The 24,341-nt window shown below is 41.0% G+C and overlaps 1 protein-coding gene across 10 annotated transcripts in view; it reads left to right on the top strand.

The window, feature by feature from the left end:
- Positions 1–3,545: 3,545 nt before the first annotated feature.
- LOC106604539 (prominin-1-A) overlaps positions 3,546–24,341 on the top strand; it is a 111,544-nt gene continuing 90,748 nt past the window's right edge. For 3 of the 10 annotated variants that reach the window (XM_014199275.3, XM_014199274.3, XM_014199273.3), the window contains exon 1: positions 3,548–4,233. In XM_014199275.3, coding sequence (XP_014054750.1) covers positions 3,996–4,233 — 238 coding nt within the window. In that variant the 5' untranslated portion in view covers positions 3,548–3,995. Of the gene's footprint in view, positions 4,234–24,341 lie in introns of all 10 variants that reach the window. The other 7 variants (XM_014199278.3, XM_014199268.3, XM_014199272.3 and 4 more) reach the window with 4 other exon arrangements.

The raw sequence follows: 24,341 nt of genomic DNA, 5'->3' as shown, positions 1-24,341 counted from the left end.
ACAATCTATTTTAGTCCTGATAAAGATGCTGTGTTGATCCTCAAGATGTTGACTCAAACTGCATAAGCCACATGCTTATGTGTGTGTTTGTCTTATTTTGTGAAGAATGAACAGAATCGCTCATCGGGTAAACACAGCACATCACCTCAACTCTGTTGCCTTGCCAAACAACAATTGATATATTTTGACAAATGTCTTTAGTGTCCCAAGAAGCAGTCTTCCAGTTTATATTTAGTATTGTAATGGCCCCTGAAGGTCCCTAGTTTAGCAGGACTTTAGTGCAACATTGAAAGAAGGCTAGTTTATTTTCCGCAACCATGTTGTCTGTCACACTTATTCTGGCTATTTGGGGATTTCCTGTTTCCTGTGTTCTTTTTGACAATTAACTGTTGAAATTTGTGTCACTTAACAGAAGGCAACATTTGCTGGAAACATATTAGTGGTGGTGGAGATTTAATATATACAGTACCAGTCAAATTCTTCGACACACCTACTCATTCTAGGGTTTTTCTTTATTTTACTATTTTCTACATTGTAGAATAATAGTGAAGACATCAAAACTATGAAGTAACACATGGAATCATGTGTTACAGATTCCCACCGGTCTAATGTCCATTGCTCGTGTTTCTTGGCCCAAGCAAGTCTCTTTTTCTTATTGGTGTTCTTTAGTAGTGGTTTCTTTGCAGCAATTCGACCATGAAGGCCTGATTCACTCTGTCTCCTCTGAACAGTTGATGTTGAGATGTGTTTGTTAGTTGAACTCTGAAGCATTTATTTGGGCTGCAATTTCTGAGGCTGGTAACGCTAATGAATTTATCCTTATCCTAAATCTGGATCTTCCTTTCCTGTGGCAGTTCTCATGAGAGTCAGTTTCATCGTAGCGCTTGATGGTTTTTGCGACTGCACTTGAAGAAACTTTCAAAGTTCTTAATGTTCCGTATTGACTGACCTTCATGTCTTAACGTAATGATAGACTGTCGTTTCTCTTTGCTTATTTGAGCTGTTCTTGCCATAATATGGACTTGGGTCTTTTAACAAATAGGACCATCTTATACCACCCCTACCTTGTCACAACACAACTGATTGGCTCAAACACATTAAGAAGGAAAGAAATTCCTCAAATTAACTTTTAACAAGGCACACCTGTTAAGTGAAATCATTCCAGGTGATTACCTCATGAAGCCGGTTGAGAGAATGCCAAGAGTGTGGAAAGCTGTCATCAAGGCAAAGGGTGGCTACTTTGAATAATCTAAAATATATTGATATTTGTTTAACACTTTTTTTGGTTAGTACATGATTCCTTGTGTTATTTCATAGTTTTGATGTCTTCACTATTAGTCTACAATGTAGAAAATAAAGTAAAACCCTTGAATGAGTAGGTGTGTCCAAACTTTTGACAGAAATTTTCCATACACACAAAAAGCTTATTTCTCTCAAAGTTACAGCCGCAGACCACCTGTAACCATGCCAGCCCAGGACCTCCACATCTGGCTTCTTCACCTGCGGGATCGTCTGAGACCAGCCATCCAGACAGCTGATGAAACTGTGGGTTTGTACAACTGAATACTTTCTGCACAAAATGTCAGAAACCGTCTCAGGGAAGCTCATCTGCTTGCTCGCCGTCCTCAGCAGGTTCTTGACCTGACTGCAGTTCGGGGGTCATAACCGACTTCAGTGGGTAAATGCTCACCTTCGATGGCCACTGGCACGCTGGAGAAGTGTGCTCTTCACGGATGAATCCCAGTTTCAACTGTACCTGGAAAATGGCAGACAGTGTGTATGGCGTGTGGGCGGGCGGTTTGCTGATGTCAACTTTGTGCTCGATGGTGGCAGTGGGGTTATGATATGGGCAGGCATAAGCTATGGACAACTAACACAATTGCATTTTATCGATGGCAATTTGAATGCACATAGATCTTGTGACGAGATCCTGAGGCCCATTGTGCCATTCACCCGCCACCATCACCTCATGTTTCAGCATGATAATGCACGGCCCCATGTTGCAAGGATCTGTACACAGTTCCTGGAAGCTAAATAAAATTCCATGACCTGCATACTCACCAGATAGATCACCCATTGAGCACATTTGGGATGCTCTGGATCGACGTGTACGACAGCATATTCCAGTTCCCGCCAATATCCAGAAACTTCACACAGCCATCGAAAAGGAGTGGGACAACATTCCACAGGCCACAATAAACAGCCTGATCAACTCTATGCAAAGGAGATGTGTCGCGCTACATGAGGCAAATGGTGGTCACACCAGACACTGACTGGTTTTCTGATCCAGGCCCCTAGCTTGTTTTTAAGGAATCTGACCAACAGATGCTTAACTTTATTTCAGTCATGGGAAATCCATAGGTTAGGGCCTAATGACTTCATTTAAATTGATTGATTTCCATATATGAACTAACTCAGCAAAATCTTTGAAGTTGTTGCATGTTGCATTTATATTTTTGTTCAGTGTAGAATATTGTCTAAACAACATGAAAGGATGAGTGTACATTTATCTGCCAAAGACTGCACTGTTTCTCATTCCAGTGGACCAGTGGGAGTCTTCTGGCAGGAATTCCCTCAAACAACTTGAATACTGTACATAACCAATCCCACTTTATGAACATGGCGTTTTGGGCATTTCCTAAATTTTGTTAATCTACATATCATATGCAGCAGAGCACTGACAACATCTCCACATTTACCTGATGTGAAGAAAAAAACATTTACTGTAGTTACACAACATTAACCCCCTGTATTTGCCTACTTCGGGACCACATTTGAAATAGAACACATACCCCTATTCAAAGGCTTTTTTCATTCACCTGATCTGGTTTGCTTCTCTCAGTGCGGATCTAATGAGTGTTGTGAATGCGCTGAAGTATGGAGTCCTGTAGCCTTGATCAAAGCCCTGCCCACATGGAGCCTGTCCAGAGGGGCCCTGCCCCGTTCTGGGACATCAACAAGGACCGCATTGTGCATGGGGACGCTGGGTGTGAGCCTACCTGGGTTCTGCTCCACCAATCACAGTGCTTCTAGATCTGTGGGCTGTGGTCTCAAGGTATCTTGTGTCAACCTCTAGAGGTGGGGGCAGGGTCAGAGTTTGGGAGGTCATTGAACACCTGTGATGTGGGGGCAGAGGTGGGGTGGTTCAAGACAGTTTGGCATCTGTTTATCTGAAAGTGGACACTTTGGGTGTAGGTTAGGACATTGGTCCATGGGTAGGCTACACCATTGGTAGGCTATACAGTCAAAAATAGTCTACTCATATTTTTTTAATCTTAATACATATTCCATGGTTGTTGGAGAGTATGCATTCATTTGGTGCAATAAAACTGTTCTAAAAAAAAGTATTCTTTAAGAGTAGTAGGGTAACCAGCTAAAGGAATGAAAGAGTGCCTACATCTTACTAGGCTACATCTCAAAACAAATGAAAGGTCATGTTCCATCTTTTCTACGATAATCTTCCAGTCCTCCTTCCCCCGACAGGCGGAGCGCTTCCCATTTGATCAACTGTTTCCCGGGGCTCCCACAGTCAGAAGACTGAATGCGCGCGCTTCCGCGCTATATGTGCTACATGGGATCCTTGGGACGTCCCGTACCTGTTTGAAGTTGACATTTAAAATAATTAAGACAAGGGTTAGGGTTAGGGTTTGAGTAAGGACGTCCAAAGGATCCCAGATAGCACTGAGCAGCAGGCAGCCAACCCTTCCAGCAGCTCTCCCGCACAGATGCGCGAGCCAACTTGTCAGTTGGTCTCATTTCGGAGGAACGGAGCGGTATGAGGAACCACTGACCGTGGAAACGATGATAATCACGAATTCTTCCCCGGACAGAAGGACTTAACCTGCAGTCCCACTGCTCACCCCTTCCCATTTTATTTCCACCTCTAGAGATACTGACCTAACGTTAGAGAAATTTCTGTTCCATCTCCCTTGTAGACTATCTCTCCCTTTTGATATTTTTAACCCCGTGCATTAAGGTTAGAGCGTCTTGACACGATGTGGAAAACCGGGCTCCTTCTCCTTTTTTGGGGACTATTAACATCCAGTGAACTCCAGCAAGACGGAACGGAGCCGGAGCCCCGAAATCAACCACCGTCGGGAAAGTTGGATTTTGGCTATGTGCCCCAGGGAGTTTACAAAACCCTCGCCTATTACGAACCTGGAGTAATAGGGATACTGTTCCACATGGTGCACGCTTTTCTATACGTCGTGCAGCCCAACCCTTTCCCTGAAGGTAAGGCATCGTTAGTGCAATGTTGTTTTGATGCCCATTGAGCTGTCCCTTAAGATTTCGTAATAGCGTTTCCTCGTTTAGCGTCAACACTGTCGTTTGTAATGTTTGGCAATGGCAAAATAAGCTATTTTGTATGAGATTTTCAAATCATGCCACGAAACACTTGATATTTGGCTGCTGTGAATATGTCACTGGTTTATGCAAAACATGCCCATCAAATCCTTAAAACTGTCTTTATTTGCATAATATTTATCTTGTGCCTTAAATTCATTCATGCATGGACATGTACAGTATGTGTCCACAACCGACAGTATACTTGAAGGCAGTATTTTGTCTATAGTGTACTGCCCAGAGCCAGTGTCAACATAGTTAAAATGTCACTGACCTCTTGCTGACTGTGTGCATCATGTGGTCACTGGCCATTAGATAGTTTGAGTACCCAATGCACCAGAAAACGCCATAAAATGGGTTGGGAGGTGGTCCATTTGACCAATTAAATTTGAATGCATTAGGACTAATTTTCCATATACTCAAATAAGATGTCTTTAAAGTGAGTATTGGGTGGTCACTTGAATAGAGGGGTTAGTAGACAAGACTACCCTATATCTGTGTTCATAATCAATTGGTAAATCTGGAGGTAAGGAGTGGCTCCCTGTATCACAGATTTTAATTAGGTAATCCCATAATCTGGAATGCCATATGTTGCTGTGCTTTTAGTTTACAGGATTGTCAGTCACTAATTGATATAGCTCAAACTCACTTACTCAATGGAATACATGTTCAATTTGTTCATTGGATATAATTTAACTTTTGGGTTCTATTACACATCTCAAATCAGTGTATTAGTCGTTTACACAGATTTGCAAATGCAGCGAAATTCTTGTTTCTAGCTCCAACTGTGCAGTAATACCTAGAAATCTATAAGGACAGTTGAAATCCCATGTTAGAGATAATGAGGTTTGCATGGTAAAATCTGGCTTCTTCTGGACAGTGCATTAAAAAGGTTCTATGAATGTTAAATTGAACACCCAAATGAATTATCTGACCATGAATTAGACTATGTGCGTGACCAATTAGCTAAATATATTTTCGACATCCAGACATATTACTGTAGGGGGTTCCATCATTTTTTTCAAATTCATCTTATGTTTAACTTTTTTTTAATTCTGGGGAACTGAATTGCCTTGACTGTATAGCCACGTGTTCGCCAATTTAATTGGGACAATATAATGCACGCATGGAGATTTAGCATGATAATCCAGCAATCTGTCAGGCCTATTTTGATTAGAGGGGACAGGCTGTTATGGAAAAACCCTGTGGGACTTTCAGGGCTACACAGTGTACCAGCCCCTATGCTTCCCTGTAACACTGTTGTGACTGCCATAAAACTTAGTGTGGCATTGTGCAATTTTCAGAGAGAGAAATGTATTGGACCAAAACTGATTTCTTAATGCCATATAACATCTATTGTACTCCTGTTTTTCTCTATTCATTTCTTGGTGATGCGCCAGGGCTCCAAAATCAACAATCAGGGCTGTAAACTTCCAAAATATCCCATTCGAAGGCCAAATATCCCATTTGAAGGCCAGATAGTTCAGGTGGGAGCCAACAAACTACTGGTAGGGGAGCCCACCAAGTCTTAGTAATGGTAAGGGAAACATTTCTTGCACTGGCAAAGGTGTGGTTAGGGGGTGTCCTCCTCCCTAGCACATTAGAGTAAACCCTCATTTCTGTGACAGTCTTCTCTTGGTTACTATCACGTTTTTAGGTAAGACCCAGATGCAGACAGTGTTCAAGAAACAAACGTTTATATCTAAAACGGGCAGGCAAACGACAGGTCAAAGGCAGGCAGGGGTCAGTAATCCAGAGAGGGTGCAAGTGGTCCAAAACGGCAGGCAGTCTCAGGGTCAGGCCAGGCAGGGGTCAATAATCCTGTAAGGTACAGAACGGCAGGCAGGGTCAGGGAAGGCAGAACGGTCAAAACCGGGAAGGACTAGAAAACAGGAGCAAAACACAGGCAGGAGCAGGGGAACAAAACACTGGTAGGTTTCCCGAACAAAACGAACTGGCAACAGACCAACAGAGAACACAGGTATAAATTCACAGGGGATAATGGGGAATATGGGCAACACCTGGAGTGGGGTGGAGACAAGCACAAAGACAGGTGAAACAGATCAGGGTGTGACAGTTACATAGTACGGCAGGTAGTCTAGCGGTTAGAGCGTTGGGCCAGTAACTGAAAGGTTTCTGGTTCGAATACCCGAGCCGACAAGGTGAAAAACTGTCTATGTGCCCTTGAGCAAGGCACTTAGCCCTAATTTGCTCCAGGGGCGCCGTACTGCTATGGCTGACCCTGTAAAACAAAACATTTCACTGCACTTATCCGGTGTACAGTATGTGACAATTAAAAATAAAATAAAAAATACTAGTATTTTTTTTCCCATCACCAACTGGTGCTGTGACAACTGCAAGAGATAAGGTCGAATTTCCAAAACATCCATTTTGTTAGGATTTATGGAATTGCCTACATCACACTGCTAAACTACAAGATGTTATCATTCAGTTGTTAATGACAGCTTTTCTTTACTGCCTGCCAACCTGTAAGAGCTGTTATTAGCAATATAGCAACAGTTGTCTACTTGTCTATCACTCCCACCCACTCATGCAACCAAGCGCTAGGCTATCCGACACATGGCCAAACACATGCACATCACCCACACATAGTCACACAGCAATAGAACCAGTAAAGCAAATGACTAATTTATGTTGTTCCTCCACTTGCTGTCGTTTCAAACCATTTGACTTATGGTAATAGTACTGTTATGTAACATAAATCACCCTACACTTGAGACAAGATTTTCTTATGCAGTTCCTGCTGTCATCCCAAGTCTGTTGGTGTGAGGCTAGAGGGATTATACTAACTACAGCCATGCAAATCCCAGTTGAAAAGTGCTCTGTGACAAATAGAAAGTTTTCTCATCAACGGCTCAATTCGCCACGTCTGCTTGCAATACCCTCTCCCCGAAGTAGCTATGACAGGTGTAATATTGACTCCATGGACACAGCGCTTCGGCGAGAAACGGGCATTAGTTAAGGCTAGGGAACAGTTGCCAGGGAAACACATGCACCTATTTTTGATTTCCCTCTTTTTGCCCAGCATATGTCTGCATGGATGGTGTAATATGAAGTGTGCACTGAGACAGAGTTTGGAGGCAACTACTGCATTTTAGCGGTTTTAGCAAACCATATTTCCACTGTGCTGGAGGTGCTTCGCTGAGAGAAGCAGCACCTTTCAATCCCAGTATTGAGTGTCTCTATAGAATACATTGTTTCCGTTGACATGATGGATTTTTGGTTTAACCCATGGAAGGAGAAAGTGCTACGTATCAGTAGCCCCTGGCCTTACAGCATACTAGGGAAGAGGAGCCTGGTATTTAAACCATAACAGATGTGTTTAAACACTAATATCCTCTTTAGCTCTCTTGGTATAGGCCTAGGTGATAGCAGGGCCTAATCCTACTTCACACATGATACACTACACTACAAACAGTGTGTCATGCTTCTGCAGTGCACTACAAGGCACTGTGTCTGAAATGGCAGTTATGTGCTGTGTCTGAAATGGCAGTTATGTTTTTGTGAATGTGAACGGCAGCTGTGGGATGATGGGGAATTTAGAGGGGCAGAGATTGGTCACAGATGGCGTTGTAAATGGGCATCATCTGTGGTTTTCTCCTCACAAAGATCCCCTCCCTTGGCTCTGCCGGATCCTCTCAGGACATCATGGTTATGTATGAATGGCCCTGCTACAGTACGTACTGTTTACTAAGTGTAGTAACAGTATGTATAGATACTGTTGAGTGAGACGTAGCCTATGCAGAAAGCTACAAATATGAGGCTATGACTCATCCATCCATATGGAGCTGGAGCATGCATCTTTGTCCGTCACTATTTTCTCTTTATTTACTGACTGAAAACAACATGCCCCCTTTTCCCAGTTGCTTTGCATTGTGCGTCTGAAATGGCGATAATAGCCTACTTCCTGAGTACTGTACATCAAAGTCCTACTATGGTTCATCCTGTCCATGTCAGTCTGTTGCTCTTCACATTCAGATAACGCTCCTTTGTGAGTGGGTTGCATTCAAAACATCTGTCACTTGCATATCACCCCATTACATGTAGGAATATCTGTATCTATAGCTCTGCTTACCGTAACAGGAAGTCAAGATGCGAGTGGGCTGGATGTATGGAGCTGTTTGTCTGGTGTGTATTTATGCCTGTCACAAACAGTCATGTCACTGTGGTGACTGTGGTGCCCGTGGCGTGGTAATGCTCCAAGACAGCCATGGGCATAGCCTAACATAATGCCAGCTGAACGCCTGTGGCAAAGTGCCACTCTGTCACGTAGCTTAGTAGGCCTATGTATTCTCCTGCACCCTATTGAGCCATTTCATGTATATGTTTTATGATTTACATTATGCTTTGTTTATAGACTTAATGTACTTTTATGCCATCTGAAGTAGTCTATAAGGCCACGTCTTGAAACAGGCTGACAAAGAGTATTAAGTGACTAACGTGGACATTCTGTCCATTGGGCTCAAACTGCATATTATGTAATATGAGCACAAATAGATCTCAATTATTCTGACATTGTCTGTCATTCAGAGCCTATCATTATGTGCAGTTAGTGTTTCAGTCTAGCTACAGTGAGGGGAAAAAAGTATTTGATCCCCTGCTGATTTTATACGTTTTCCCACTGACAAAGAAATGATCATTCTATAATTTTAATGGTAGTTTTATTTGAACAGTGAGATACAGAATAACAACAAAAAAATCCAGAAAAACGCATGTCAAAAAATGTTATAAATTGATTTGCATTTTTATGAGGGAAATAAGTATTTGACCCCCTCTCAATCAGAAAGATTTCTGGCTCCCAGGTGTCTTTTATACAGGTAACGAGCTGAGATAAGGAGCACACTCTTAAAGGGAGTGCTCCTAATCTCAGCTTGTTACCTGTATAAAAGACACCTGTCCACAGAAGCAATCAATCAATCAATCAGATTCCAAATTCTCCACCATGGCCAAGACCAAAGGGCTCTCCAAGGATGTCAGGGACAAGATTGTAGACCTACACAAGGCTGGAATGGGCTACAAGACCATCACCAAGCAGCTTGGTGAGAAGGTGACAACAGTTGGTGCGATTATTCGCAAATGGAAGAAACACAAAAGAACTGTGAATCTCCCATGGCCTGGGGCTCCATGCAAGATCTCACCTCGTGGAGTTGCAACGATCATGAGAACGGTGAGGAATCAGCCCAGAACTACACGGGAGTATCTTGTCAATGATCTCAAGGCAGCTGGGACCATAGTCACCAAGAAAATAATTGGTAACACACTACGCCGTGAAGGACTGAAATCCTGCAGCTCCCGCAAGGTCCCCCTGCTCAAGCAAGCACATATACATGCCCGTCTGAAGTTTGCCCATGAACATCTGAATGATTCAGAGGACAACTGGGTGAAAGTGTTGTGGTCAGATGAGACCAAAATGGAGCTCTTTGGCATCAACTCAACTCGCCGTGTTTGGAGGAGGAGGAATGCTGCCTATGACCCCAAGAACACCATCCCCACCATCAAACATGGAGGTGGAAATATTATGCTTTGGGGGTGTTTTTCTGCTAAGGGGACAGGACAACTTCACCGCATCAAAGGGACGATGGACGGGGCCATGTACCGTCAAATCTTGGGAGAGAACCTCCTTCCCTCAGCCAGGGCATTGAAAATGGGTCGTGGATGTGTATTCCAGCATAACAATGACCCAAATCACACGGCCAAGGCAACAAAGGAGTGGCTCAAGAAGAAGCACATTAAGGTCCTGGAGTGGCCTAGCCAGTCTCCAGACCTTAATCCCATAGAAAATCTGTGGAGGGAGCTGAAGGTTCGAGTTGCCAAAACCTTAATGACTTGGAGAAGATCTGCGAAGAGGAGTGGGACAAAATTTTTGTAAGTCGCTCTGGATAAGAGCGTCTGCTAAATGACTTAAATGTAATGTAATGTAAATGTAAAAGAGATCTCCTGAGATGTGTGCAAACCTGGTGGCCAACTACAAGAAACGTCTGACCTCTGTGATTGCCAACAAGGGTTTTGCCACCAAGTACTAAGTCATGTTTTGCAGAGGGGTCAAATACTTATTTCCCTCATTAAAATGCAAATCATTTTATAACATTTTTGACATGCGTTTTTATGGATTTTTTTGTTGTTATTCTGTCTCTCACTGTTCAAATAAACCTACCATTTAAATTATAGACTGATCATTTCTTTGTCAGTGGGCAAACGTACAAAATCAGCAGGGGATCAAATACTTTTTTCCCTCACTGTATTGCCACTCCATTGTGTAGGAGCAGGTGTGACTACATTGTTGATATCAAAATAACACAATAGTTTTCACTGTGGTCGTGATACACTGCCAAACCAATTGACTAAATAACTTCAAGAAGATAATCATAGATAATCATAGAATGGGATAGTGTGAGGAAACTAGTCACTCACACCAACAAAGGCTGGGACAGGTGCTTGGAGTTATCACTTTCCTTTCAGATGACTTAGGCCTAAATCTGGTCAAGTTGATTTGTGACTACTTTGGCTTGTCTTGCCATACTGTATTGAAAGTCAACTCAACACTAAAGGTGCTCTGGATGGGACACAACTGGAACAGCTATTATAAATGGCGACCCATTACATTGAGTCGACTTCTTTTGAGCTGTTAGTGTTCATTTTGGTTTTATGAGCTCCTTGCTTTGTGTGTTACTGCAGAGAGGGCATTTATTTGTAATGGAGTATCGAACATAAATTGTTTGAAATGAGGACATGGAGTCACGGACCATGAATTATAGCCAAGCAAGAGTTATTTTCTTCCTACTGTACAAAGCAAATGTAACTCACCACCTGGATTTGGTCTTATGTAGCAAAATTTGAATTTCAGTTTTTTTTTACATTGGATAAAAGTAGAGACTCAGAGCTACAAAATTGTATATCATGCACTGTATTTGAGGAACAATGGGAAAGTAATTCTGCTTTGAAAGTTTATAAACTTGTAAACTCACTTTTGAGAAAATGACATTTTAGTGTTTCGGTGAGAGAGCTCCTGTTTGTCTACACCCATTCAGCTTCGTTCACTCTCTTAAGCTTTAGCCCCACCCATCTCCTTGCGTTCAGAGCGCACACTTGATGCTCTGGCTGATGATTTGTTTACCTCTGGATAACATGTAAACAGCCTAACCAGCTCTGCTGGCAACAATTTCATTATGCTTTTTTGCCGACGTTTACTGACACCGGCCATATTCAACAGGTGTTGTACACTTAATCTTAAGACATGTAGCTAGCTACCAAGGTAAACAATTAACCTAGCTAGGTAAACAACATGTAAGATCACACACATCACGCCACCTAACCTTAGCTAGGGAGCCAGCCAGCTAACGGTACACTTTAGCTTGAAATGAAACCACTTTCTGCCAAAATTAGAAACGTGAAATATCTGAAAATGACTATTTTACCCGTATACATCATCATGCATGGTGGACGCATCTCCCTGTCACGGATCCATGCCACAAATTCCCTTAGTTTGAAGAGGTAATCCGGAAACAGGTGTTTTCCCATCTCTTTAGCTATCATACTCTAATTCCACTGATTTCAAAACTTGATCCTCCAGAAAGTGGAGAGCAACACATACAGCTACATTAAAAAAAGCCGCGTTCACCTTGATTAACAACAGACTGACCAGCTCAAATAGACAAAAGCCTTCTATATGGCAGACCAATCCGAACTCATCTCTCGGCATGTCCAGCCCACTCATCTCAGCCAATCATGGCTAGTGGGAAGGTTGCTGTCTTTTTATGTGGCCTAACCAACAAGGCTTATAATTTAACAATTTTATTCGTATTTACAGATGGAATACAAGTTTGTTATTAAGGCACATGAAAGTTCACATGTTCAAGAAGCCATTTCTGCCCAAAAATGGATTTTGATAAAACATATTTTTTTTATGTTCAAACTGCTCTCCTGTGAAGTCGTGACTTGCGACATATGCCTAGTTTCCTGAATTGGGTCACAAATGCCAAAACCCCCCACCATCGCTCTATCCTTTAGTGCCACCATCACCATGGGACGGCAGGTAGCCTAGTGGTTAGAGCGTTGGACTAGTAACCGAAAGGTTGCAAGATAAAATCCCCGCGCTGACAAGGTAAAAATCTGTCGTTCTGCCTGAAAATGGATGAAATCAAAATAAGAATTTGTTCTTAACTGACTTGCCTAGTTAAATAATTGTAAAATAAATCGCTTCCAAGGGACTGGGTTATGTTGTAGGTTATCCTATAAGCATTAGGCCTATTCTGCCAGGCTTTTTAACTAGGTCTTGAGGCCAGCAGCAATATAGCATATATTCATAAGCCCAGTCTGCCAACATCTGATATGCATGAGTTACAATATTGCCTGAAATCAACTCTCTGTCACTCCTCCCATTCAAATGCAATGACACTCAAAGTTCAGCACCTCCTCACTTTCAGAAATAACGCTGGAATCAAAATCCACTCCTTTTTGCAGACACAATTCATTGGCACGGTTCTCCACTTTTCAAAGCAGTTTGAAGGCAGAACACTTCTCTTCCATGCAGTTTATAACTAACTAGGCCTACACATGAATTTCTCCTCGACTTTAAGCCAACGCTGGAGAATCCAAGATTAAGTCTGAGGTACAGGCTCATGCCCCTCCCCTTGTGACGGTTGTATTTGAACCATCCAGAAAAAAAGCTTTGCATAGTGTTCCACATCAGTGTGGTATTAAAGAATATAAGACAGAACCCCTGCAGGTACTCGATTCCCCCGAGGGGAAGGCAGCCAAAATGCTAGTACTGAATGAAGTGCTTATTTTTAGTGGAGCTACTTTCTTTCACACAGCCTTGGATGGGATTTGGTCCAAGCTGCAAGACAAAGAGCTGAACTCGGAGAGTGCCCAGTGCTGAAAGACTCCTAATTGCCCCCAGAATATGTGTTACGTAAAACCTTTTTCTCTGTAAAGTGAATGACCATTCAATTTGCCAGCAAATCTGCATGTAGGAGGATGCTCTTCAACAGGAGTGGCACAAATTGATTAAAGTACATAAAAAAAAAGGTATTTCCTGAAATTCTGATCCAAGAGGCAAGCTGTATCTCATTAATTGAATCTTGCCATACCAAATGCCAGGTTGGCATAATAGCAACATGAGAATGGAACAGATGATAAGAGATATGGCATTAAGATGGCCTGGGACTTTGAGGCTTTCAGGTAATGCTATAATGACACCAGTGCTTCAATCTGCATAAATTCAATCTGCCAAAGAGCTTAGAAATGGAGTGTGATGGAAAGACCGAGAGAGAACCACACATAAAAAAAAACACAGTAAAAAGGCAGGAAATCCACATAAAGATAGGAAGTGAAACAGTCAAAGAACCAGACAGGAAAAGAAGCATAGCAGTGTTGTCTGCATAGAGTAGCCAGCCAAATAGAAAAAGTACCCAGCCAGGTGCCCCCGGAGGGTTCTAAATGTCTTACTGGAGGAGCTCCATTTTGGTGGCCTCTGGTACGTTCTAATGCCTTGATTCCATCTGGAATACATAGTGAAATTATTCAATACTTTATTGAGTTTACCTCCCAGAATGGAAAAATGTGTTGCGGTATTGTGTAGAAAGACTTGACTTTCCAATTTAAATGACTGAAAATGTATGAAATCAGTGTATGGATATCGCCTAGGCCTATGTGACCAGACTAAGAGAACATTTAAACCGTCTTCTCTTGATATTAGTCTAATTTGCAGTTTTACTGCAAGATATGATTTGCCACATTGATGTTTGTTCTTCAAATTATGTATTTTATTAAAACAGACCAAATGAAGTAAATAGCCCACATTATCTTGAAAAATACATTTAAATGTTAAATGGAAATAATACAAGGGCTATATCAGTCTTAAGTATTATATCTTTCAGATTTTACATTATTAATAAAATATCTTTAGGTAGGCCATTATTTTTGCCTGATTTGTTAGTTTTTTTCCCCCCAAATTCCGTTTTCTCCGTTGAGTTTTTCCAGGTTTCCTTTCTTTTTAAAAAATGTCTTCATATTTTCAGTCTCAAAATCACACTTTTTTAATTAAAAAAAACTACAAAATTGGATGCTCTGAATCTAAGTCCACAACAGTGCTTAAACCTCATCAGGAGACCACTTTTAGGGTGGTCTCACCGATGTGATTCGGTAGGCTGCACTGACTGATGAGACCAGAGTCACTCACTTTAGCATGACTGTCTCGGTTTCCACCAGATAACACAGCCACGAAGTTGAAATTGACTATACCGAAAATATCCATGGAAACGCAAACGTGCTTTTTGGTCTTAATTGAAGGTTAAGGTTAGCTGTGTGGTTAAGGTTAGGTTTAAAATCACATCTTAAGAAATTGTAGAAATAGCTGGGGTTTCTGACTTTGTGGCTGTGGTAACTAGTGACTACCCAGTGTCTGGCAAGCCCTGACATCCTAGGAAAGGAAACCTAGGAAATCCTTTGGTTTACTTGTCCCAATGCGATACCATGGACATATAATTATGTGGCATGATTTATGAATGGAAAAGAGATATAGCAGATCGACTTTATTCAGTAAGTTCGACACCTTTTATAAAACGTTGTAATTCCTACCCCGTTCTTACGATTTAGATGTAAATACCCTCAAATTAAAGCTAAAAGTCTGCACTTTCGGCTCATTCATTATTTAATTTCAATATGCTGTGGTAGACAACTAAAATAATAATAACTTGGTCAATGTCCCAATATTTATGGACCTAACTGTACATAGAGATAAAAGAGGAAGAGACATTTAAAGATGAAGAGAAGCAGCGAAAGAAGAAGAGTGACAAAGAATGAAATAGATAGCGTGTTGGAGAGAGAAATAGAGAGAGCTGACATCATGAAGAGACTGTTGGGGCTATGTCTTGCTCAGGCACGTCATATGGATCAGGCCTTGGAAGCTGAGCAGGCGAGCATGCCGCTCTCCTGGTGAATGGATGGCATGCCATGTATCCTCTCCGTCGTTTAGTTCTGCTTCATGGGCGGGCGCAATCGTGCCTACTGGGAGCTGGCACTGGGGACATGGTGAGTTGTAATTGCAGATGTGCTACATTAAGGGTCAGCCTGCCAAAGCCAGAGATGACTACTCGGACTACCCACTCTGCGTGGCATCAGCTTCAGTGCCACTTAGGCTGTTTTAGAGTATGCTTTTAGCCTTACTACATTTGAGAGAGAGCAAAGTTAAATTGATCACAGACGGACTGTTTCACAATGCAGGGGCGAGGTTAAGTGCATGTCTCAATGCAGGGGCGAGGTTAAGAGCATGTCTCAATGCAGGGGCGAGGTTAAGAGCATGTCTCAATGCAGGGGCGAGGTTAAGAGCATGTCTCAATGCAGGGGCGAGGTTAAGAGCATGTCTCAATGCAGGGGCGAGGTTAAGAGCATGTCACAATGCAGGGGCGAGGTTAAGAGCATGTCACAATGCAGGGGCGAGGTTAAGAGCATGTCTCAATGCAGGGGCAAGGTTAAGAGCATGTCACAATGTAGGGGCGAGGTTAAGAGCATGTCACAATGCAGGGGCAAGTTTAAGAGCATGTTATGTAGCTCTTGAGGACAGGGATTGGTTGATGTCAGGGATATGTCTTTCAAAAACCAATCTTAATGCTGATTGGTTAAGGGCCCAGCCTAACTATCCTTAACCCATCAAGGAGTTTTTCACACAGACACTGAGTACAGGACTTCTCTGCATTTTTATCCTGACATGAAATGTCAAATAATCTGGAAGGTTAGCCTATTGATCGGACCACAAGTAGGGTACACTTTAAATCAGATGGCGGACAGAAAATTGCCCCTGTGCCGCATGTTTAAGACCTGTGCTCCTGACAGCAAGCAACACATGATGTCACAGCTCTGTCTGTCTTATTGGCAGAGTGGGGTAGATTTAGCTTGCCTCCTCTGATCAATAGGCCCCCACCATCTGTAGTTACAGTTGACTGTCCGTCATTGTCGCCATGACACTGGTGTTAGCTCCTGAAAAACTATTGCTCAGTTTGTGGTGCGCGGCATTGCGGTACCACATACCGCTATCAGCATTTTAGCCAAAGACTGTTATACTAGCTGTCTAGTCTGTGTTTTATAAATGTGCAATGAGCATGAAACACAATTATATAAGAACTGGCAACTCATTCAGAGAAATAAGGTAGGCCACTTGATTTCAACACCTGAACAAAGTGGACAGGCTAGCATGCTGTTCAAACTGTTAGAGATAGACAAAAGGGTGTGTTCATAACAATTCAACTGTTAGCTAGCAAATAGATCCTCTAAAGATTAGCTGGATACTAGCACGTGGGATTGTGCTTGACCGATTGTTCGAGACGTGTTCATTTTCTATAATGCCTGCTAGAAGAAGTTAGTCATTATTAGTGAATGTACATTATGCATGGTTCAGGTTAAATTTGTAACAAAAAGGTAATTTTAATAGACAGACTTGAAAGCCAGATCAGTTAACCCTAATGCAAAAAGAAAACAGGTTTTGATCAAATCATTAAATGATTAGTGGGTCTTATGGTTGTGGAAGGCTTTTTTAGCCTAAGTATAATTTCTCAAACCCTGAATTCATTAGATTATTGCGGACTGTTTGAAATGCAGTGTACTTGACCTTTAATTGTACAACATAGCTTATTTAGAGAGAACATTTTTAGGCAATATTGCCCAGCCCTAGTGGAAATTCTTAAAACTAGGCTAAACTTGGAATGTGTGATGCTCCAAATCTTGCAGTAGGCCCAGGCATAACCCTTTGACTGTACTGTACTGTGGGTCCAATCCCGACAGAACCATGTGTGGTCGTGTAGTGTAACAAAGATCTTTCATGTTAGTTTGACAAATTTGATGGTCTTTCATCCAGTTCTGTATCACATCTTATGTCTGGGTCCATTAAATGAAAGCGGTCCACATTGCCATGTGTAAACACATCTGTGTGCTTTAACTCGATTGCTCTGCCTTTTTAGATGCATATTACAGAATTATGTTATAATGCCATACCAATGCTGTAGTTGAAAGAACCATTCCAATTACATGGCAATCTTAAAATCCCAGACTTCCTTTTGGTTTTACTTAAGTGCTTTGAGTGAATCATGTAGCAAACCAAGCAGGAGGTCATATCCCCACAAAAAAAAAACTAGACTGACACCACTCCCCTTTTCCTCCTAAAATGAACTCTACCATCAAGCTCTGTTCTCTGTGGCCTGTTACCCTTCCTTCCGACCCACCACAGTGGATCATAATGATTATTCTTAATAAGGATATAAAGAAGGAGTTATATGAAAATGTTGTCAATGACACTGCCTCTGGGGGAACACTCAAATCAATGGAGTGGAGAAAACATGAAGGAAAACATTTCCTTGATCACCAATGCCCCAACAAGATGCCATTTGATGAGCTATGTGGATGAAATGTGTCCCTAGGAGAAAGAAAGGCAAAAGACCCAGCTTGGTTTACTGTTTGCTTCAGCACGCTTGGGGGAAAAGGGACAAAGGAGGAGTGGGGGAGGGAGGGAAGGAAGGAGCGAGAAAATACTTTCGTTATTGTATGCAAGAATGCGTCTGCATGGTGAAAATTGGATGTGCCTGACTTCAGTCTTGCCTGTCTGTCTGTCACTGTGTGTTTTTCTCAACTCGTACATGTGTCCTATTTCTGTGTGTTCTCTCCAATGTTCTTTCAAACTGCACACTGTCACTATTCTGATGTGTGTATGCATACTGTACCATACATACTGTACATACTGTAACATACATACTGTACCATACCGTACCATACATACTGTAACATACATACTGTACCATACTCTACCATGCATACTGTACCATACATACTGTACTAACACATATGGAATCGTGTAGTAACGAAAAAGTGTTTAGCAAATCAAAAAATATTTTATATTTGAGATTCTTCACAGTAGCCACCCTTTGCCTTGATGACAGCTTTTATAGAGAATGATTTATTTCAGCTTTTATTTCTTTCATCACATTGCCAGTGGGTCAGAAGTTTACATACACTCAATTAGTATTTGGTAGCATTGCCTTTAAATTGCTTAACTTGGGTCAAATGTTTTGGGTAGCCTTCCACAAGCTTCCCACAATAAATTGGGTGAATTTTGGCCCATTCCTCCTGACAGAGCTGGTAACTGAGTCAGGTTTGTAGGCATCCTTGCTTGCACACGATTTTTCAGTTCTGCCCACAGATTTTCTATAGGATTGAGGTCAGGGCTTTGTGATGGCCGCTCCAATACCTTGACTTTGTTATCCTTAAGCCATTTTGCCACAACTTTGGAAGTATGCTTGGGGTCATTGTCCATTTGGAAGACCCATTTGCGACCAAGCTTTAACTTTCTGACTGATGTCTTGAGATGTTGCTTCAATATATCCACATAATTGTCCATCCTCACGCACCCCCACAACATGATGCTGCCACCCCCGTGCTTCACGGCTGGGATGGTGTTCTTCGGCTTACAAGCATCCCCCTTTTTCCTCCAAACATAACGATGGTCATTATGGCCAAGCCTATCAGAAGCTTCTAAAGCCATGACTTCATTTTCTGGAATTTTCCAAGATGTTTAAAGGCACAGTCAACTTAATGTATGTAAACTTCTGACCCACTGGAATTGTGATACAGTGAATTATAAGTGAAATAATCTGTCTGTAAACAATTGTTGGAAAAATTGCTTGTCATGCACAAAGTAGATGTCCTAACCGACTTACCAAAACTGTAGTTTGTTAACAAGTCATTTGTGGAGTTGTTGAAAAACGAGTTTTAATGACTCAAACCTAAGTGTATGTAAACTTCCGACTTCAAATGTAGGCAGGGATAAAGTGACTAGGCAACATGGCGGATGTGTTGTTGCCTACCCTCACCACCTGGGGGAGGCCCGTCAGGAAGTCCAGGATCCAGTTGCAGAAGTAGGTGTTTAATCCCACGGTCCTTAGTTTATTGATGAGCATGGAAAAATACTTGAGTGATTCAATCAGTACAATGTAAATACATTTAACTAGGCAAGTCAGTTAACAAATTCTTATTTAAAATGACGGTGTTAAACGCTGAATTGTAGTCAAGGAACATCATTCTCACGTAGCTGTTCCTTTTGTCCAGGTGGGAAAGGGCAGTGTAGAGTGCAATAGAGATTGCATTCCACACCTCGGGTTGTGCTTACTTCACTGAACTAGGCTCTGCTTGCCCACCAATAGCCTTGTTTGGGAGAACGCAGAAGTTTGTTCAAGCCATCCCTGTCCCAGAAAATCACATTGCATTCTACTCTGCCATACAAGCAGGGAGGAGTCGAGCGAATTGACGAGTGCCTTGGAAATAGGCCTATATCACAGATTTGCAGTATACCATTTCCACCGGTAAGCCTGTTATATGGATGCCCCCCCTATACGGGTAAGAAGGTTTAAGCTGGAGTAATATTAGAATATTGTCGGTGCGGCTGGCTTTTGTAGTCCGTTGATTCGTTTTTTTTGTTGTAACCCAAGGTCCCATCAGTTACAGTGCCTTCATGGGTAAACACGAGTGATGGGACTTGACTTGACAGACTGTCTCTCTCCCTGTCTCATAAGTTTTCTCCTTTCTTTCTTTCTTTCTTTCTTTCTTTCTTTCTTTCTTTCTTTCTTTCTTTCTTTCTTTCTTTCTTTCTTTCTTTCTTTCTTTCTTTCTTTCTTTCTTTCTTTCTTTCTTTCTTTCTTTCTTTCTTTCTTCTTTCTTTCTTTCTTTCTTTCTTTCTTTCTTTCTTTCTTTCTTTCTTTCTTTCTTTCTTTCTTTCTTTCTTTCTTTCTTTCTTTCTTTCTTTCTTTCTTTCTTTCTTTCTTTCTTTCTTTCTTTCTTTCTTTCTTTCTTACACAATATGTCCCTCTGTACGCTTCTCTGAGACATTGATGAAGCAAAGTACATTTTTCCCATCTGTGTTTGATTCCTGCCTCCTCAATGATGCTCATCTGATTCTGAAAAATACGTTTAATGCTTATTACAGTTCCTTCGAATGAGAAAGACTGATTATAAATGTGTGTTTACGTCATTCTGTGTGTATCACCAACCCAGGCTCCCTTCAGATTATCTTTCGAGATGATTCATGCGCTGCTGAATTGGGTACATGTTGTATTGTGTGCCCCAGTGCGTGGGCTTCGATGTTCACTCAAAAGAATGTAAGCGCTGCGCTAAACGCTCTGTTTTACATGGACACCCAGGGGGCTGAGACTGAGGATTAGCATCACATTGGGGGTGTTTGGAGAGATGTGATCATAGTTTAGATGGTGTAGTCATTCTCTATTGGCATCAATTAGACAGTACCACTTTGAACAACCAACACGTTTTAAGGTAAACCTAGGCCTAATAAAGGTTTCATAGACCTTGTAGGCCTTAAAGGGTGGTCTAGTGGTGCAGTACAGTATAAGGTGAGTTCTTATGTGATGCCACTGAAACTTTGTAGCTCTGTGGAGACGCCATTTGGTGAAGTCTGGCAATGATGGACAGTGTATCATAATCCCACTCATACGTCAGTTCTGTTACTTCTTTTCCTCTTAGGAAATGGACAGACTTGTACTTGAATTAGCCCAGGTAACTCAGCCAGCCCCTGAGGATGCCCACTTGCTACATTTTAACTAGGCAAGTCAGTTAAGAACAAATTCTTCTTTACGATGATGGCCTACCTCAGCCAAACCCGGACAACGCTGGGCCAATTGTGCGCCACCCTATGGGACTCCCAATCACGGCCCGATGTGATACAGCCTGGATTCGAACCAGGGACTGTAGTGATGCCTCTTGCACTGAGATGCAGTGCCATAGTGCAGTGCTATAGGAGCTCTTTATTTGTTAGAGCCTATCTACTTCAACCAGTTGATGCTGCACACTCATCCTAAGCAGAACAAAGAAAGTATTAGACTTGATTCTTAGGATATTCTCGGCTGTGCATTTTAAGGGGCTACCTCTGGGAAATCTCCCAATGAAATATTTATCAAAGTTTTCTTCTTTATCTCCAAGGCTAATATCATCTGAGAATGGGATTTGCTGCGGTCAAATCAGTCTCTCACTTACTCAGGCTCGGAGGCGGTGAGATGGTAGCTGGCTTCCACACGCTTAGCGCAGATAGAGTTAACGAAGACGGAGAGAAGTGGCGTGGGTGGGAAACATAATCAGAGGTAAATGTGAGCTGCTGTGCTACCATTGATGGAGGAGGATTAGATGTCTCTATTCACTGGGCCCGGGCTTGGATCCCTTCCACAATTACATCCCCTTTATCGCTCTCTCTCTCACTCTATTCTTTCTCCCCTTCCAGAGCTACTCACTCACTCACTCACTCACTCACTCACTCATTCACATACACTCTCACTCATTCACATATCGGGCCCACACATCCATAAGCCTCTCCTAAACGTCTGGAATACCACTTAGCTAAGGCATAGGCATTTGCTAGTCCTCAGGTTGAAGGACGTTAGTCATCAGGTGAGTGATTCACTGGCATGTTTTCCTTTGTATGAAGTGTTTCTGATCTATGCCTCCATAAAACGTTTTCCTTCACCTCTGAAAATGGAGAGGTCGATGCCCATAGGGGATCCTATCCATCTCAACTACACAACATGATTTGGACAAAATATTTAATTGCGATATTTTGGCCAGATATTGTGATTTTCAAACACTTTGGTGAAAACTTGGTCATTCCACCAGACATGGTTAAAACAACTGTCAGGGTAGAGAACATCACTTCTAACATGAGATCATATGAATGAATACATACTGTGCTAAATGAATCCAAAAACAAATGAAACAAATCTTTTTCAAATTGTTATACTATAGGCTACATATGATAATATATTATTATCACTCCTACATTTTTTTAGTATTTGTTTTAAGGGGGGGGATCAGCTTTAATATTGAGGATAGATTGATGGAAGCAACAATGTAATTGTCTGCATAATTTCCAATCCCCCATATATTTTTGGGGTAAATATATATATCTACATACATATATATATATATATATATATATATATATATATATATATATATATATATATATATATATATATATATATATACGCGTTTTTTTAGAATATACCTTTATTATTCCCCGCAAACCCTACCCCCCCTCCCCCAATTGGAGTAAACTAATAAACAATAACACTTAGGCTTCTACCTTCAGTTTATACATATACACATTTTACAGACACAATCTATTTTACAATAGTTATATTTTGTTTGTTTTTAGTCCTTCCTCTATTTCTAATGTCCATCCAGTTTGATTTCTATTTGTAACTGTGCTATTTCACAGCATTTCTGAACATATATACATTTTACAGACCCCGTATGATTTACATTGGTTATCTTGTTGTTATTAGTCCCACCCTTCAGCTCCATTCAACCTCTCCCATCTATCTCTTAACACCATCCATTTTGGATTTCTATTTGCCATATATTTTTCAACTGTGCTGTTGAAAAAAACACATTTATTGTATTATTTGTTCTGTCTTTTCAGGTGGAATAAACTGAAATTGCAACCAACTTTCTAAGGCTTGTTTAAAAAATAACGATATTTTGGAGATTTTTCAAATAACCGAAAGTGAGCAGTTGTAATCTGAAAAAAGGGCAAAATGTCATTATTGAACATGGGGTGAGACATTCTTACTAATTTACTAGAGAATCATTTTGGATTTAAGTATAACTTTTGTATGACTGATGCCTTTAGTGAGAGGTCTAATGCTTTAATATTTATTCATTTCTGCCCTCTGAATTCATATTCATTATATAAATAGGCCCTTTTAATTTTGTCTGGCTTGCCATTCCAAATAAAATTGAATATTTTTTGGTCACATAATTTAAAAAGCAGGTCACTAGGTGTAGGCAAAACCATAAGCAAATAGGGGAAATGTGATATGACTAAAGAGTTAATCAGGGTGATTTTTCCACAAATAGACAGGTATTTTCCATTCCAAGGTAGCAAGATCTTATCTATTTTTGCTAACTTTCTATAAAAATTAATGGAGTGAGATCATTTCTTTCTTTCATGCTGTGTGTACCGAGTATGTCCACATCCCCGTCAGACCATTTTAATGGTTGGTAAACTACACGGTAATGTAAAAGTTGATTTTTTTTTTAGTGATCCAATATGTAATATAGTACACTTGTCATCATTTGGTTTTAATCCGGAGTATTTAGATCCTCTATGAGGCTATGGAGGGATTCTAATTGTGGTTTTAAAAGAAAACATGAATCATCAGCGTACAATGACATTTTTGTTTTTAAGCCATGGATTTATAAAACCTTAATATTATTGTTGGATCTAATTTTAACAGCTAACATTTTGATGGCAATAATAAATAGATATGCCGATAGTGGACAACCTTGTTTTACTCCTCTTGACAGTTTAAAACTTTCTGAGATGTAGCCATTATTTACTATTTTACACCTAGGGTTACTATACATAACTTTAATCCATTTTATAAGAGATTCTCCAAAATTGAAATATTCTAGTCATTTATATATAAACTCCAGTCGTACTTTATCAAAATACTTTTCAAAATCAGCTATGAAAACCAAGCCTGGTTTCCCCTATATTTCATAGTATTCTATTGTTTCCAGTACTTGTTTTATATTATCTCCAATGTATTGTACATGTAAAAAACCTGTCTGATTTAGGATGAATAATATCTGACAATACCCTTTTTAATTCTATGCGCCAAGCATTTAGCTAGAATTTTTGCAAAACAACACTGAAGTGTAAGAGGCCTCCAATTTTTTTATATGGACTGGATCTTTATTTATACCACTTGGATCCTGTTTCAGTAATAATGAAATCAGACCTTGTTGTGTGTCCGAGTAATCTACTGTTTGTATAGGAGTTGTTAAAACATGCTAATAATGGTCCTCTGAGTATTTCCAAAAAAAGTTTGGTATACTTCCACTGGTATGCCATCCAGCCCTGGAGTTTTCCCAGCCTTAAAGGCTTTAATTGCATCAAGAATTTCCTCCTCTGTAATTTGGCCTTCACA

This window comes from Salmo salar, chromosome 05, assembly GCF_965601325.2.
Source record: "Salmo salar chromosome 05, fSalSal1, whole genome shotgun sequence".
NCBI lineage: Eukaryota > Metazoa > Chordata > Actinopteri > Salmoniformes > Salmonidae > Salmo > Salmo salar.
This window is presented reverse-complemented; position numbering and strand designations above follow the sequence as displayed.